Source organism: Saccopteryx bilineata, chromosome 3, assembly GCF_036850765.1.
Source record: "Saccopteryx bilineata isolate mSacBil1 chromosome 3, mSacBil1_pri_phased_curated, whole genome shotgun sequence".
In the NCBI taxonomy this organism is placed as follows: Eukaryota; Metazoa; Chordata; class Mammalia; order Chiroptera; family Emballonuridae; genus Saccopteryx; species Saccopteryx bilineata.
This window is the reverse complement of record NC_089492.1, coordinates 304674636-304693586: the sequence shown is the minus strand read 5'-3', so window position 1 is coordinate 304693586 and position 18951 is coordinate 304674636. Positions and strand designations below refer to the sequence as shown.

Here is an 18951-nt window from a genome sequence, read left to right as displayed (position 1 = left end):
TGGTGGATCTTGTTCTGGGTGCATGCAGGAGTCTGTCTCTCTGCCTCTTCTCCTCTCACTAAATTAAAAAAGAAAAAGAAAGTCTGTGCAGTACATTTTGGACATGTGTCATCCTCGTTTCTCAGTGTTAGAAAATAGGGAATATTCCTGTTTGAAAATGAACTGAGGGGTAAAACTCAGAATGTTCTTCTACGTGGAAACCACTTTTAACACTACTTTTTTTTTTTTTTTTTTTTTGACAGAGAGTCAGAGAGAGGGACAAATAGAGACAGACAGATAAGAAGGGAGAGAGATGAGAAGCATCAATTCTTCACTGCAGCATCAGCATCTTAGTTATTCAGTGATTGCTTTCTCATATGTACCTTGACCGTGTGGCTACAGCAGAGTGAATGACCCCTTGTTCAAACCCGCAACCTTTGGACTCAAGCCAGCAACCATGGGTCATGTCTATGATCCCACACTCAGGCCAGCAACCCCTCACTCAAGCTGCTGAGCCCGCACTCAAGCAGGCAACCTTTGGGTTTCAAACCTGGGTCCTCCGCATCCCAGTCTGACACTCTATCCACTGCGCCACCGCCTGGTCACGCTCTAACACTACTTTCATGTTGGATAACATGATCTTGGTGAATGTCCCTTTTTTAAAAATTTTAATTAATTGATTTTAGTGAAAAACAGTAGGATTGAACCAAAAACCTTTTTACTTCAGAACTATATTCTAACCAACTGAGCTCTCCAGCTAGGGCATGAATGTCTCTCTTTTTTTTTTTTTTTTTCAGAAATGATTGACCTTCAGGGATGTGGCCGTGGATTTCTCTCAGGAGGAGTGGGAATGCCTGGACCCAGCTCAGCGGAAACTGTACACAGATGTGATATTGGAGAACTGCAGGAACGTTGTCTCCCTGGGTGAGGATGACTTCCTTCCAGAGCTTCTCCTCCACCCACAGGGTTTGTTTCCTTCATTAGGAGAACGTCCCTGGGGGGACACTTTGGATAGTAGACTTTCAGATTCTCGTTCTGAAGAAACAACCTGGGGGTTTGCTGAAAAAGAAAGGTTTCTTGATGTACGTGAAGTACGAAGTCAGTGTCTGAACACTTGATATGTTGTCTGGAATAATTAAGGTGCTATCAAAAAACAGAATTTTGGAGAATCATTTTCTAAAATGTAATATTCCAGCATGTCTTCACACCTGAACACAAACTGGATTGGAGAAGGGAGACTATCAAAATTCAGGTTGTTTTTTCTAATGAACAGGCTTTGCTGTCCCTAAGCCAGTCCTGGTCACCATTTCAGAGAAAATGAAGGAGCGCTGGGATGTGACGGGAAGAAAGACACTACCTTTCCACCCGGGTAGGTGGGATGAGGGGGCAGGTGACACAGGTGAGAGATCTAAAGGTCAGGAGGAGGGCAGACCTTACAGTGTGGTTGGGAAGCTGCTGCAGTGGGAAGGGCTGTGAGAGGCCCAGGTGTATCCCTGTTGTCATAGAGGGACACTGGTCTCCAACATGTCCCGTGCTCCTGCGTCCTCTCAGGACTCTGCTTTTGCTCCAGTGACCTCCGTCATCACGTTAGCAGTGGGGGCGGGGTCCTCCCCATGGACTGTGAGGGCCACCATGGTCTGACTCCTCTTCCATTGCTTTGGGGACCTGGGGAAACCTGTGTTTGTTGTATGTTAAGCCCTTTTTTTAAAGTTTTGTTTTTGTTTCATGTAATGAATTTATGAAAAAAATGCTTCCTACCCTGGAATTTATTGCAGAAATCTCAGAAACATTGGTGATGAGTGTTACATTTTCTGGTTTATAATTTCTAATTCTGTGGAGGTTTCCAACAGGACCTTGCAGAGTTTAGACTCAGTGATTTCATCACAGCACAATTCACCTCCCCAAAGTGAGAAAACCTGGTTTTCTGTTTCACTTCCAGATGTCCTTTTGCTTTGTATAAACTAACAAAGAAATTTTTACCCTGTATTCCACTATTTCTCTGTGTCAGCATAGTTCAGTGTATCTATTTACCTCATATAGTCCTTCAATAAATTACTGCCGTAGGGGACCTTAGAGTGTTGCCCAGCAGGTAGGAAAGTGTCTACTGTTACCTGCTTTCCTCATCACTGTCATTCTGTAATTCTCTCCTGTCCAGTCCAGAGCTGCCCGGAAGTATGTTTTACGTGTTTTTACTTTCTGATTAGATCTTTGTCTTAGTTTTGCTTTGGGATTCGCAAATGCTGATAAAACATGCTGAATATTATTCTTTGGTAAGAAGTAGGTTACAGAATTGTTAGGCACATCATATTCACGAAAGTGTTTTGCATTTTTTCTTTCTCTTTTTTTACAGAAGGAGACAGGGACAGACAGAAAGGGAAAGAGATGAGATGTATCAGTTCCTTGTTGTGGCATTTTAGTTGTTCAATGATTGCCTTCTCTTATGTGCCTTGACTGGGAGGCTCCAGCTGAGCCAGTGACCCCTTTTTTCAAGCCAAAGACCCTGGGCTCAAGCTAGTGAGCTTGGGGTCATGTCTGTGATCCTGCTCTCAAGCTGGCAACCACAGGGGTTTTTGTTTTGTTTTGTTTTGTTTTTTACAGGGACAGAGAGAGTCAGAGAGAGGGATAGACAGGGACAGACAGACTGGAACGGAGAGAGATGAGAAGCATCAATTATCAGTTTTTCATTGCAACACCTTAGTTGTTCATTGATTGCTTTCTCATATGTACCATGACTGCAAGCCCTCAGCAGACTGAGTAACCCCTTGCTCAAGCCAGCGACCTTGGGTCCAAGCTGGTGAGCTTTTTGCGCAAACCAGATGAGCCCGCGCTCAAGCTGGCGACCTCGGGGTCTCGAACCTGGGTCCTTCCGCATCCCAGTCCAACGCTCTATCCACTGCACCACCGGCTGGTCAGGCAACTACAGGGTTTTGAACCCAGGTCCTCAGCATCTCAGTCTAATGCTCTAACCCCTGCACCACCACCTGGTTAGGCGTGTTTTGTTTTTCAGTTTTACCTAACGTCAGGCAAAAGCAATGATTAAGTTTTACACTTCCTTTCTTGGCATGTTCCTTAATCATGGTATCTTTCATCTGAAATTTTCAGTTTAATGATCAGTTTTTCTCTTTATATTTCACAACTTGCCTGGCCTGTCGTGGCACAGTGGATAAAGCGTCATCCTGGAACGCTGAGGTTGCCAGTTCGAAACCCTGGGCTTGCGGGTCAAGGGATATACAGGAAGCAGCTACTATGAGTGGATACTTCCCATTTTTTCCACCTCTTTCTCTCTGTCTAAACCAAACCAAAACAAAAATAAAAATATTTCACAACTTTCTAATGGTTTATTTAAAAACAAAGATTTTTTTTTCTTTAAGGTGGATTACAGCCTACATGTTTTGTGTAAGAGTAGCTGAAATATATTGAACCTGAACAAAATCATTTCATTTAAATTTATTTCTTTATTAAACTATACTCATATGTTTATTAAAATTACACATTTGGGCTATTTTTGAATGCAATTTCCATGAAATCCTCTTGCCATATAACACATGCCCTGATGCAGAATGTGTGCTGTTTATGAGGCACGCGCGCAGTCAGAACTTACACACAAGGGCTCTTTCTCAGTAGTACTTGCAGGTAGTTTCAGAATCCTGGGAATTAATTTTGTTTTGTTTTCAACATTTTTTAAATCAATATTATTTTGTATTATTTTCAGCTGTACAGCATAGTGGTTAGACCAGGGGTCTCAAACTTGCGGCCCGCGGGCCGCATGCGGCCCGCCGAACAATTTTGTGCAGCCCATAGACTAATCCACGAAGTTCAAAATATTTTGGATAAAATTAAGTAAGCCCAGGGGCTTACTTGTTGTTTTCTTTTGTTTTTACAGAGACAGAGAGAGAGTCAGAGAGAGGGATAGACAGGGACAGACAGACAGGAACGGAGAGATGAGAAGCATCAAACATTAGTTTTTCGTTGCGCATTGCGACACCTTAGTTGTTCATTGATTGCTTTCTCATATGTGCCTTGACCGTGGGGCTACAGCAGACCGAGTAACCCCTTGCTCGAGCCAGCGACCTTGGGCCCAAGCTGGTGAGCTTTTCCTCAAACCAGATGAGCCCGTGCTCAAGCTGGTGACCTCAGGGTCTCGAACCTGGGTCCTTGGCATCCCAGTCTGACGCTCTATCCACTGCGCCACCGCCTGGTTAGGCTCAGGGGCTTACTTGTATTTGTCATTTCTCTAGCATCCTAGCTAGATATTAGCTTAGTTAACAGCAGTTATGATGCGAACTACAGTTTCTGGTCGTTTTGTGACACTGAGTAAACTGCATGTACGATTGTGCTTGTTGTACTGATTTTTTCTTGTTTTCAACTGCAGTGAGAAAAGTGTTGCATAACAGTTGCCTTTTGTACACCTAGTGCGGCCCGCCAAACGGCTGTGATCTTGCTCTGCGGCCCACATGCTGAGTTGAGTTTGAGACCCCTGGGTTAGACGATCATATACTTTAGAAAGACTTAAAAAGTGTTCCCTCTGTTTCCAGTATCACCTGGACCATACATAGTTAATACAACATTATTCACTATATTCCTTATGCTGTACTTTACATCCCGTTACTGTTTTATGGCTACCAATGTGTATTAGTGGCTTCACCTTTTTGAACCAGTCCTCATTGATTGCCTTCGGCCCTCTTCCGCTCTGATAGCCATTAGTCTGTTCTCTGTACCTCACTGTTTCTGGTTTGTTTCTTTGTTTTGTGTTGTTTAGATTCCATATATAAGTGAGATCATATGGTCTATGTATTTTTCTGCCTGACTTTCTTCACTTAGCAGAGTATATCCTTGTTGCAAATAGTAAGATTTTGTTCTTTGTCGTGGCCGTTTCTTATTCATATTGATTTTTTTCCTTCCTCCTCTTTTTCGAGGAGACCCTATACTGGTTTGGTGATAGTTAACTCCTCTAGCTTCTTTTTCTATGGGAAATTCTTTATGTCTTTTTTTTTTTAACTTTTTTAGACAGAGAGACAGAGATAGACAATAAGAAAAATGAGAAGCAACAACTCATATTTGTGGCACTATAGTGGTTCATTGATTGCTTTCTCATACATGTCTTGATCTGGGGGCTCCAGCTGATCTAGTGACCTTTTGCTCAAGCCAGTGACCTTGGGTTCAAGCCAGCGACCATGGGGTCATGTCTATGATTGCATGCTCAAACCAGCAACCCCGCATTCAAGCTGGATGAGCCTGCACTCAAGACGGCAACCTCAGGGTTTTGAACCTGGGTCCTTAGTGTTCCAGGTTGATGCACTATTCACTGTGCCACTGCCTGGTCAGGCTGTTTTTGATTCTATCTGATAGCTTCGCGGGGTAGAGTAATCTAGGTTGTAGTTATTTGCTTTTCTATACTTTGAATATTCTGTGCTGATCCCTTCTGGCCTGTAAAGTTTCTTTTGAAAAATCAACTGATAGTCTTATGGGAGCTTTTTTTGTAGATAAGTAACTGATTTTTTCTGTTTTATTTTCAATTGATTGGTTTTAGAGAAACAGAGAAAGTGATAGAGAGAAATGGAAAGTGAGAGACAAAGTAGCAGTCATTCATTGTTCCACTCATTAGTGCATTCACTGGTTGCTCCTTTATGTGCGTTGACTTGGGATCCATTGTGCGACATAGTGTATCTGGATAATTTGCTAACTGAGCAACCTCCAGAGCCTACTGTATTATCCCATGTATAAGACACACCTTTCACCCCACAAAATAAATTTTGGTCTGACACTGAGTGTGTCTTAGACATGGTTGTAGAGGTGTGCCATTTCAAATGCCATAGATGGAACTGAGGAGGAGGCAGGATATGAAGAAAGTCATTTGTCATCAGACACAAATGAGGACAAACTAATGGAAGGGAGTTTTGACAGTGATGAGTTGTATGAATTTTATGAGGAATAAAATTTGAGTTCAATAACTTTATGTAATACATTCTTTTTCCAGTTTTGGGCCCCCAAATTAAGGTATACATGGGGAAATACAGTAACTACTTTCCTCTTTCTGCATTTAGGATTTTCTCTTTGTCTTTAATCTTTGACACTTAAATTATTATGAGTGTTGGAGGAGGCCTCTTTTGGTTCATCTGGTTTGGGAGTCTCTGAGCTTCCTGGACTTTTTTTCATATTTCCTTTATTATGCTAGGGAAGTTTTTCACCATTATTTTTTCTTAATGTTTTGAGTTTCTGGCTCTCTCTCTTCTCCTTGAGGCGCCGCCCAGGTATGATTCTTCTCTTGAAATTGTCCCAGAGCATTCTTACACCATTCTCATATTTTTGGATTCTGTTTTCTTTTTGCTGTTCTAATTTGGGGCTTTTTGCTTCCTTATATTCCAAATCACTGATTTGATTCTTTGCTTTGTCTAATCTACAGTAGATTTTTATTCTTCATTTTGGTTAGTATACCCTTCATTTCTGACTGGTCCTTTTTTACACTATTGATGTTTTCACAAAGTTCGCTGAGCATCCTCAGAACTAGTGTTTTGAACTCTGCGTCTAGTAGATCATTTTGTTGAATTATTTGTCTGGAGTTTGGTTTTGTTCTTTCATCTGGGACATGTTTCTCTTTCTCCTCATTTTGGCAGGTTCCCTATGTTTGTTTCTGTGTATTTGGAAGAGCAGCTATGTTTCCCAGGCTTGACAGACTGGCATTATGTAGTAGGTGTTCTGTAGAGTTCAGTGGCCCAGTTTCCACAATCACCCTAGATGGGCACTGGTGTTGTACCCCTCGTATGGTCCGTGTACATCCTTCTATTTTAGTTGAGCCTTCATTGCTGTTGGCACTTCAGTGGGTAAGGTGTGTCCCCAGGCTGTTGAGTTAAAAGTACTAGCTGTGACCAATGACCACCATGGAAAATTTACCACAACTATGAGTTGATGCTTATCATCTCTCTTTCTTCCTGTCTGTCTGTCTGTCCCTGTCTCCCTCCCCCCCCCCTCGTAAAAACAACAACAAAAAATAGAATCAACTAAAGGATAAATAAATAATAATAAGTCATTGTTTTGGGGGATTTGTATTCTTTGTTCTTTTCTGTGTGTAAGCCCCAAATTTAAATGTTTTTTCCTTAGATCCTATAGTATCTTTCTTATTGGGGAGGATTGAGAGGCAGAGAGAGACAGGCAGGAAAGGATAGAGATAAGAAGCATCAACTCATAGTTGTGGCACTTTTCGTTGTTCATTGAACCACTCCAGGTGGCCCCTTGTGGTGTGAGTTTACTTGGTCACAGAAAATCTTGCTCTGGAATACTTTCACTGCTGAGTTTCAGTATAACCCTGCTCCAGGCAGGCGCCGCACTTGTAGGTGTGTTTCCAGAGTTTCTATGTCATATTCTCATTCTAATTTCTCTCTATGTATCTTTTATTCTCATTAATTTTTGGAGTTTGTCATTTATTATTTATTATTACTTATTAAGATTTTATTTATTGATTTTACAGAGAGAGGAGAGTGAGGAGACAAGAACTAGTTGCTTAACTCTACCTGTTCATTAGTTCCTTGTCCTTTATGCCTCGACCAGGCAAGCCAGGAGTTTCCAACCAGCGACCTCAGTGTTCCAGTCAGTGCTATATCCACTATGCACCACAGGCCAGGAGGATCTTGTCGTTATTTTATAGCATATTGCTTAATATTCACATATGTGTGGCTTTTGCCTTTTTTTTTGTCATTGATTTCTAATTTTCAAATACTGGTGTGATTTTAGTTTTTTTTTAATTTGTTGAGGCTAGTTTTTTCTCTCGATATGTAGTCTATACTTGAGCATTTTCCATGTGTGCTAGAGAAGAAACTATAATGTAGTGTCTGGGATAATAAGTTCTATAACTAAAGCCTATGTCCATTGGGTCTAATGGGTCTTTTGGGGGTTATATTTATTTATATATTTATATATTTTCTGTTTGCTCTATAGCTGTCAGTGGGGTGTTTAGGTTGTCTACTGGAATTGTGTTTTGTGTTTTTCCCTTTATTTCTGTTACTATTTGCTTTGCGTATTTGGATGCACCCAGCCTGGGTGCATACATATTAATAAGTTATATGTCGTCTTCATGTATTGTTTCTTTTATCTTTATAAAATGTTCATCCTTGCCTCTTGCTACCTTTGCTTAATCCTGAAATCTATTTTGTCAGATATAAGAATGGCTACAGTTACTTTTCTTCTCATGTCATTTGTTTGACTGCCATTCTCCACGCCTTTACTTGGAATCTTTGTTGGTCCTGGCTGCTGAGTTGTGTTTTTTGATAGCCGCATTTCATTGAGTTTTAGTGTTTGAGCCAACCTGCTACTCTGTGCCTTTGAATTTGTGAGTTCAATCTTTTTATATTTAGCATGGTAGTGTGGTTGTTGATATATGAGGATATTCTTTTTTAAATTGCATTTATTGGGGTTATGGTAGTTAACAGAATTATATAGGATTAATTCTATACAATTTCAATACATATAGAATTTGAATACAATTCTATATCATCTGCATATAATACTTTTGTGTTCACCACCAAAAAAGGATGTCTTGATGTCACTGTTCATCCCCCTTTACCTTCTTCTACTTTCCTCGACCCCTCCATTCTTTCTGGTAGTCACCATACTGATGTCTGTGAGTTTTCTGGGCATTTGTCTGGTTTAGTACAGCCACCATGCCCTTTATTGGTTACCATTTTCATGAATACCTCTCTTCAAACTTTTAATTATAGACTATGGTGTCCTCATGTGTAAAGTGAGACTCTTATAGACAGAAGGTTGTTGCATTTTATATTTTAATCCATTTAGCCAACTCTTGTCTTGCACAGGAAGGACCATTTGCTTACATTTGAAATCATTGCTGGCCCTGGCCATTTGGCTCAGTGGATAGAGCATCAGCCCAGCATGTGGATGTCCCAGTCTCGATTCCCAGTCAGTACACAAAGGAGAAATGACCAACCATATGCTTCTTTTCCCCTCCCCCTTTCCCTTTTCTTTCTCTTCCCTTCCTACAGCCAGTGGCTCAGCTGGTTTGAGGGTCGGCCTGAGGCACTAAGCATAGCTTGTTTGATTGGAGCATTGTTCCCAGACAGGGCTCACTGGGTGGATCCTGGTAAGGGCTCCTGTGAGAGTCTGTTCACTATCGCCCCTCCTCTCACTTAAAAAGAAAAAAGTAAATAAATAAATTCTGACTCACTCCCCTCCTCTCACTAAATAAGCAAATAAAATAAATGAAATAAAGTAATTACTGGACATGATGAACTACAATAACAATTTAAGAATTATTTTGTTTACTTTTTGAAACTATACTGACTTTTTAAATTTTGATTTATTTATTTTAATTTAGATTTATTTTGGGGGCATATGTGATGCTTTGTTTTTGATTTTTTTTGGTATGTCTGCTGTGGGTATTTAATCCGGTTGCATCAGCATAACTAAAGATGTTAATTTTATAAGAATATATTTTGAAATCTTGGTCAGGTAATTAATAGATCTCTATTATTTTTATTTATTTATTTTTTTTTTACAGAGGCAGAGATAGACAGGGACAGACAGACAGGAACGGAGAGAGATGAGAAGCATCAATCATCAGTTTCTCGTTGCGCGTTGCGACTTCTTAGTTGTTCATTGATTGCTTTCTCACATGTGCCTTGACCGCGGGCCTTCAGCGGACCGAGTAACCCCCTGCTGGAGCTAGCGACCTTGGGTCCAAGCTGGTGAGCTCTTTGCTCAAGCCAGATGAGCCTGCGCTCAAGCTGGCGACCTTGGGGTCTCGAACCTGGGTCCTTCCGCATCCCAGTCCGATGCTCTATCCACTGCGCCACCACCTGGTCAGGCAGATCTCTATTATTTTAAGGCAAATTTTGGGAGATTCATTCCATTCCTCTGGTTGGACAATGTGTTTTTGTTTATTAGTATGCCTTGTCATCTTCTGCTGAGATTTGGGAGAAGAAACGGCCACCGTCCCAGTCTTTGTGAACTTCCTGTGGGCAGGAGAACATGATTAACAGTCAGCTGTGGTAGAAGTTCTTAGGACTGGCACACTGGTTCTGAGGATGTGTGTGCTCTGTGTTTTCTGTATATAATTTCCCAGTTAAAAATGTTCTCCCGCCCTGGCCTGTTGGGTCAGTGGTAGAGCATCGGCCTGGCATGCAGGAGTCCGGGGTTCGATTCCTGGCCAGGGCACACAGGAGAAGCGCCCATCTGCTTCTCCACCCTTCCCCTCTCCTTCCTCTCTGTCTCTCTCTTCCCCTCCCACAGCCAAGGCTCCATTGGAATAAAGTTTGCCTGGGCTCTGAGGATGGCTCTGTGGCCTCTGCCTCAGGCGCTAGAATGGCTCTGATTGCGGCAGAGCAAAGCCCCAAGATGGGCAGAGCATCGCCCCCTGGTGGGCATCCGGGTGGATCCCGGTCGGGTGCATGCTGGAGTCTGTCTGACTGCCTCCCCGTTTCCAACTTCAGAAAAATACAAAAAAAAATAAATAAATAAAAAATTAAAAATTAAAAATTTAAAAAAAAAAAGTTCTCCCTTCTTTAGAGGTATGGTACCTGTCTTTTCTCCTTGTCTATTTTCATTACTGCAGTCTTTTTTGGTGCTTCAACAGTTTTATCAGCCACTTCAGTGAATTCACATTGTAATTTCATCCCTTAGTGCTCTGTGTTTCACAAATGAGAAAACAGTCCCTCAGGCAGCTGTCACAGTGCCAGGCCATTGGACACCCAGTACACTCATATTTCTCTCCAGAGAAGGGCTTTGAACTGGGAGTTTTCTCACACTATTGCCATGTGTGTCAGGGAGAGTGAGTGAGCAGTTATTGCAGGTAAATGTAAGCAACATCTTTTTGTTTTTCAAATGAAATGAGGGAAGATAGACAGAGTACTGCATGTGCCCGACCAGGATCCACCTGACAATCCAGTTTTGGGCTGGTGCTTGAATCAGCCTAGATATTTATAGCGCCTTAGGCTGATGCTTGAACTAATGAGCAATTGTCGGTACCCATGGGTGATACTTGAACCTATCGAGCCACTGGCTGTGGGAATGGCAAGGGGGAGTTGGGGGAGAGATGGGTGGAGAGAAGCAGATGGTTGCTTCTTTTGTGTGCTCTGACTAGGGATCAAACCTGGGACGTCCATATGCGGGGCTGACACTCTATCCCCTGAGCCAGTCAGCCTTATCTTTCTTTTTTGATATGAGTCTTCTTTACTGAGGCTGCTGTGGTCTAACTGCCTTCTGGAATCCTCAAAAAAGGCAGTTGTTTCAGCAGTTGTTTCTAAGTTCACCTCCAGTAAGGAGTGAAGGTTAACACATCTTCCTATTGTACCATGTTGCTGAAGTCCTATACTCAGTACTAATTGTGTACATTAAACTTTAAGGTATATTTGCCTCAGTATAATGTATAACAATTTATATGGTATCTTTCAGCTATGTCTTCTAAAGGCCTCAAGGGTTTGTTGCCAAAGTCAGACATAGAAGATTCATTGCAGAAAATGCTACTGGTAAGATATGGAAGGTGTGGCCTGAGAATGTATACTGAATAAAAGTTTCAGAATGTTAGTTCGAGTGTGAGAGCAGAGGATGTTAGATGGACATAGCCAAACTAGAGCATTTACTTATAATAATACCTTTTTTTTGCAAAAGTAATCAAAGATATAAAGCATTGGAAGACTACCTCTTTAAATGCATTATGTTTAGAGAACAGTGTCCTTCTAAACGCAAAGACTCAAAACAATTTTTTAAACATACGTATTATCTGAAAGGAAATTGGCAAAATCTGAAGAGTTATCTAGTTGGTGCTACAAATAACTACTCATTTGGACCACTTAAAATACAGTATTGGGTTAAACAATGAGTCAGACATTTCTGAAAATCAGAGATTAAAAATGCAAATAGAAATTCTAAAGGTTATCATTTTGAGAATCTCTTAAACAGGGTTTCATTATGCTTTTACCTAAAAATAATTCCTTCTAGATCTAAAATCTATAATAAAGTTAGGAAAGTTTTTATACAATCATCATGGTTCAGTAGGTTTCATAGAATAGTTAATTGGGAAAAACTTTTACATGTTTGATTTAATTAGAGCCAACACTAATGGCTTTTATGTTTTTAATGATTACCAGAGTACATGTACTGGAGAGAGAAGTAATCAATTTAATGAATCTTTAAACAACTTTTACCAGTGGTCAAATCCTAATAGCCATTCAAGAACTAAGTTTTCAGAAAACCATCATAAAAGTAAGAAACTTTTTGATCAAATCTCAATACACATCAGAATAGTTATATGGTAAAGAAGACAAACCAATATAGTAAATGTAACAAATCTTTGAGCCAGTATTTCAATATTAGTCAACATGAGAATATTGATACTGGTGAAGAATCTTACAAATGCAATCAGTGTGGGAAATTCTTTAGTCAATTATTCAGTTTAAATAAACATAAGAAAATCCATACTGCAGACAAATGTTACAAATGTAAAGAATGTGACAAAACTTTTAATTTTCATTCACAACTTACTGATCATGAGAGAATTCATACCAGAAAGAATCCTTACAAATCTGAGGAATGTGATGAAGCCTTTTTCGACCATTCAAAACTTAATGAACATGAGAGAATTCATAGCAGAGAGATACCTTACAAATGTGAGCTATGTGGGAAAGCTTTTAATCAGCGTTCAGGTCTTAATCAACATGAAATAATTCATATTGGAGAGAAGCCTTACAAATGTGAAATGTGTGGCAAAGCCTTTAATCACCGTTCAGTTCTTATTCAACATGAAAAAATTTATACAGGAGAGAAGACTTACAAAAATGAAATATGTAGCAAAGCCTTTACTAGAAGGTCAAACCTGACAGAATATGAGAGAATTCATACCGGAGAGAATCCTTTCAAATGTAAAATATGTGGAAAAGCCTTTAGTCAGCAGTTGAAACTTACTCAACACATGAGAAATCATACTGGAGAGAAGCCTTACAAATGTCAAAAATATGACAAAACTTTTAATCAATGTTCAGTTCTTATTCGACATGAAAGAATTCATACTGAAGAGAAGCCTTACCAATGGGAAATATGTGGCAAAGCTTTTAGTCATCATTCAGTTCTTATTCCACATGTGAGAATTCATACCGGGGAGAAGCCTTACAAATGTGAAGTATGTGATAAAGCCTTTAGTAAGGGGTCAGAACTTACTGAACATAAAAAAGTTCATACCAGAGAGAAGCCTTACAAATGTGAAAACTGTGACAAAGCCTTTATCAACCATTCAGAACTTTCCGAACATAAGACAATTCATAGTAGAGAGATGCTTTACAAATGTGAAATATGTGGAAATGTCTTTAATCAGCAGTCAAAACTTACTCAACATATGAGAAATCATACTGGAGAGAAGCCTTACAAATGTGAAGTATGTGGCAAAGCCTTTAATCATCGTTCAGTTCTTATTCGACATCAAAGAATTCATACTGGAGAGAAGCCTTACCAATGTGAAACATGTGGCAAAGCCTTTAATTATCGTACAGTTTTTACTCAACTTGTGAGAATTCATACTGGCGAGAAGCCGTACAAATGTACAATATGTGGTAAAACCTTTAATTGGTGTTCACTTCTTACTGAACATGAGAAAATTCATACCAGAGAGAAATCTTACAAATGTGAAATATGCAGCAAAGCCTTTAATAGGCAGTCACACCTTACTGAACATAAGAGAATTCATATAGGACAGAAGCCTTACAAATGTGAAATATGTGGGAAAGCTTTTATTCAGCGTTCACATCTTACTCAACATGAGAAAATTCATACCAGTGAGAAGCCTTACAAATGTGAAGAATGCGACAAATCTTTTAGAGACAATTCAAGACTAACTGAACATGAAAGAATTCACACTGGAGAGAAGCCTTACAAATGTGACATATGTACAAAAGCCTTTAATCAGCGGTCAAAACTTAGTCAACATGTCAGAAATCATACTGGAGAGAAGCCTTACAAATGTGACATATGTACAAAAGCCTTTAATCAGCGGTCAAAACTTAGTCAACATGTCAGAAATCATACTGGAGAGAAGCCTTACAAATGTGACATATGTACAAAAGCCTTTAATCAGCGGTCAAAACTTAGTCAACATGTCAGAAATCATACTGGAGAGAAGCCTTACAAATGTGAAATATGTGGCAAAGCCTTTATTCTGCGTTCAAAACTTACTCAACATGAGAAAATTCATACCGGAGAGAAACGTTACAAATGTGATGAATGTGATAAAGCTTTTATTGACCTCTCAAAACTTACAGAACATGAAAGAATTCATAACGGAGAGAAGCCTTACAAATGTGAAATATGTGGAAAAGCCTTTAGGCATCATTCAGTTTTTACTCAACATGTGAGAATTCATACCGGTGAGAAGCCTTACAAATGTGAAATATGTGGCAAAGCCTTTAATTGGCGTTCAGTTTTTACTCAACATGTAAGAAGTCATACCACTGAGAAACCTTATAAATGTGAAATATGTGGCAACACCTTTCATCGGCAGGTATCACTTACTGAACATGAGAGAATTCATACTGGAGAGAAGCCTTACACATGTGAAATATGTGCAAAAGCCTTTAGGAAGCGGTCAATACTTACTCGACATATGGGAATTCATACTGGAGAGACTTACAAGTGTGAAATATGTGGCAAAGCCTTTAATCAGCGATCATATGTTATTGAACATGAGAAAATTCATAGTGATCAAAAGCCTTACAAATGTGTAACATGTGGCAAAGGCTTTAATCAGCGATCATACCTTACTGAACATGAAAGAATTCATTCCAGGGAGAAGGCTTACAATTGTAAACAGTGTTGCAAAACTTTTATTCTGCATTCTAAACTTAGTAAACGCATGAGAATTCATACCAGACAGAAACCTTCAAAATGAAGAATGTAGGAACCCATATATCTGAAACTACAGCCTCACTCTATACCAGAGAATAACACAGAATCAATTCCACCTGTGTAATATATGATGAAGGCCTTAGATCAAAATGTATATTTCAAGCCCTGACCAGTGGCTCAGTGGATAGAGCATCTGCCTCGCATATGGACATCCCTGGTTCAATTCCCAGTCAGGAAGCACAGGAGGAGCCACCATCTGCTTCTCCCCTTTCCCTCGTTCCTACCCGCAGACAGTGGCTCAATTTGTTCGCTGAGAATAGCTCGGTTGAGCCTAGCATGCATTGCCCTAGGTGCTAATATTAGCTTGGTACGCAAGCCATCAGCCCCATACAGTGTTGCCAGGTGGAGCCCAGTTAGGGCTCATTTGGGAGTCTGCTTCACTATCAAATATCAGTCAGTCAGTGGCTATTTTCATATATCACTGTAAATTAGAATGTTTATTATAGAGAGTAATCCAATTTTAAAAAGTTAGTTAATTTGCCTGACCTCTGGTGGCGCAGTGGATAAAGCGTCGACCTGGGAACACTGAGGTCGCCGGTTCAAAACCCTGCACTTGTCTGGTCAAGGCATATATGGGAGTTGATGGTTCCTGCTCCTCCCTCCTCTCTCTCTCTCTCTCTCCCTCTCTAAAAAAAATGAATAAAAAAAAAAGTTAACTTTATTTTGAGTATGCCTCACCATATCAAAGGTTCAGTGCTTGGATATGTATAATTACTTACAACCAATTTTCTGTTTTGTTGACACTATTTGAGATATTATGACACAATATATTAATGTGATTCTACTCTCAGTTGACTTGATGTTATGTTTTTATTTCCGGTGTGTATGCAGAATCATGGGTTGTTGAATCAGAGGTCTGTGAGCTCTTTCTGTAAGGTCGGTTTCAGTCATATATCCTTGTCATTGAAGATCAAGGACATTGTAATGTACAGTGTCTGAAGAAAACCTAAATGCTGATGTTTCTCATTCACTAGCAATGTTGATTTATATCACCATGAAGGAAGTGTCACAGCATGATTAATGTAATACAGTGAAACGTTAAAAAAAAAGGCACATTGCCCTGGCCGGTTGGCTCAGCGGTAGAGCGTCGGCCTAGCGTGTGGAGGACCCGGGTTCGATTCCCGGCCAGGGCACATAGGAGAAGCGCCCATTTGCTTCTCCACCCCTCCGCCGCGCTTTCCTCTCTGTCTCTCTCTTCCCCTCCCGCAGCCAAGGCTCCATTGGAGCAGGGATGGTCCGGGCGCTGGGGATGGCTCTGTGGCCTCTGCCTCAGGCGCTAGAGTGGCTCTGGTCGCAACATGGCGACGCCCAGGATGGGCAGAGCATCGCCCCCTGGTGGGCAGAGCGTCGCCCCTGGTGGGCGTGCCGGGTGGATCCCGGTCGGGCGCATGCGGGAGTCTGTCTGACTGTCTCTCCCTGTTTCCAGCTTCAGAAAAATGGGAAAAAAAAAAAAAAAAGGCACATTGCCTGACCTGTGGTAGTGTAAGGATAAAGCATCGACTGGGAGTACTGAGGTCGCCAGTTCAAAAACCCTGACCTTGCCTAGTTAAGGCACATTTGAGAAGCAACTACTATAAGTTGATGCTTCCCGCTCCTCCCCTCCCCTTTCTCTCTTTCAATCTCTCTAAAATCAATAAATCTAAAAAGAAAAAAGGACACATGAACACTATGAATTTTAAATTGTTACTAGTTGCTCTTGAACGAAAATAAGGTGGCAGAGTTTAATTCTAATATATATATATATATATATATATATATATATATATATATATATATATTCGTAGTACCCATGGAGAGGTATGAATATTAGTAGGTGTACTTTAAATAAAAATATCTTTAGAGATACACCTGAAAATGTATGAACAACTCATTCCTAAGTGCATGATATTGTACATGTATGTTTAGTAAACGATTTGCCTCTGTTCTGAAAACCAAGAAAGCACAGCTCTCAGATCATTACATGAGAAAAATAAGAATGCAGGTTGAATGTTTGTCATGTGTATTTTGACAAATGATTACACAGTGGTTTTGTCATTCTTTATATAGGCTATATTCCAACTTAGCATTGTTTTAATTAATAAAGCTTAAAGAATTTGAATGTCTTCACTATCCCTCCTTATTCAAGGTCACAGTTAACTGAATACTGCTTGCTAATGCATTGGAATCACTTCATTGGCAGTCCATTTCCCAGCAGATGTTAGCCTTCAATTAAATGGAAATATTTCCCCATAGATTTTGTAATATATTTTTTATTGTACCTACTTGGACACTATGATGTTTACAATAAAGAGAATATGAAATTTTGAGAATCCAGCTAAATCACTTCAGAATATTGCTGTCTTGGCATTTATTTTTTGACACTTTCACAACTGCTCACACTAGACAACAGCTCAGAGAGGTACAAGTTAAATGATAGTTTCAGACATGACTCTCCAGCAGCCCCTGTGAGCAACAGTCCTTCTTGAACCTCAGGACTCTTACTGTGTATGTGTGGCCCGCAGAGAAGGTCTCTACTTGGCTTACCAAAACGTTATTCTTTTTGTTTTGATCTGAACATTCCACAGTTAACTCAAGAACCTTAACGCACTCGGCCCATGGAACCTAATATAGGCACATGCACTGGGTGGGTCCTGCTACTCTCCATCTGTGTACTTACTGGCTTGGCCTTCCTTTGTAGACCCTCTGGGAGTGAGGTGTATTTTATCAATCATCTGTGAGGAGTAAATCATGTGTTTCATTTTCCCTTGTAATCTTTAATGTAACTGCTGTTAAGCATCCAATATCGTGGGCTCTGTTTAACAAATGCCACGTTAACAAAGTCCAAGTAAGTGTAACTAGGAAGCCACAGTTTTTGAATTCTGAATCACTATAATAGTTGACCCTACTGAATCATTACCAGCTAGAAGCAGCGGTCATTGGGACTTGGACATGAGCTGCAAAGTATAGAATGGTGACAACAACTCCAGTGCCATGCGGACTTTTCCTGTGGGGAACTTTGCTGGACTCCTGCTCCCTGTGACAGCTCCTAACAGACTGAACTGTGGTTGGGTTGCATTTTTCAGGGATTTGGCATGGTGATGGGGCCAACTTGGACTTGGTGAACATGTTAAGGACACTACTCTTTTAGGGATTCTTGCTGTATTGGCCAAGAGTTTGCTTAAAGGCTTTTAATCACTGTAAAAAAAATAGAGGACTGGATGAAGAAGATGGGGCACATATACACCATGGTATATTATTCAGCTAGGAGAAATGGTGACATCAGATCACTTATAGAGGAATGGTGGAGTCTTGGTAGCATTGTGCGGGGTGAAATAAGCGAATCAGAAAAAAACAGGAACTGCAGGATTCCACACATTGGTGGGACATAAAAGTGAGACTAAGAGGCATGGACAGGAGTGTGGTGGCTATGGGGGGTGGGGGGAGGGAAGGAGGGAGAGGGGGAGGGGGAGGGCTACAGAGAGAACTGGATGGAGGGTGGCGGAGGACGATCTCTCTTTGGGTGATGGGTATGCAACAGAACTAAATGACAAGATAACCTGGAAATGTTTTCTTTGAATGTATGTACCCTGATTTATTGATGTCACCCCATTAAAATAAAAATTTATTTATAAAAAAAACAAGTACCATATAATTTCACTTATATGTAGAATTTAATGAACAAAATAAACAAAATAAAAATGAAGGGATATGAAAAAAAAAAAGTTGACCCTATAAGTTTTTTTGCACATCTCTTTTTGAGGCTGCATAAAAAACTGTTTACGTGGTTTGCTACAGAGTAAATGCAATGTGTTCATCAAGTAACCTAAAGATGTAATGGAGGAGTAAGAGGACTCATGAGGAAGAACTGTGTGCATATTATGTGTACACATATCTTCAGAAGGAGAGGGAAATGATGAGTTAATATATGTAATTTAAAGATATGTGATGATTGACTAGTAATCAAAATCTTAAGATTCATGTGAGTTATTTTCTTTCCATTTATTTTTTCCAGATCTCAGGACCCTTAGATTTAGAATCAAACATTTTAGTTGCTCATTTACTTCCCTGTGTCTTGTATAAAAGCTACAGTAGGGC

The 18951-nt window shown here is 40.2% G+C and overlaps 1 protein-coding gene across 1 annotated transcript in view; it reads left to right on the top strand.

Moving 5' to 3' along the window:
• The window catches only part of LOC136332024 (zinc finger protein 91-like), a 44364-nt gene extending 28444 nt beyond the window's left edge, over positions 1-15920 (top strand). The window contains 5 exon segments of the mRNA XM_066271243.1: positions 777-903; positions 1253-1348; positions 11380-11453; positions 12075-12201; positions 12204-15920. Of these exon segments, the coding sequence (XP_066127340.1) occupies positions 777-903; positions 1253-1348; positions 11380-11453; positions 12075-12201; positions 12204-14860 (3081 nt within the window). The 3' untranslated portion in view covers positions 14861-15920.
• The last annotated feature ends 3031 nt before the right edge of the window (positions 15921-18951 follow it).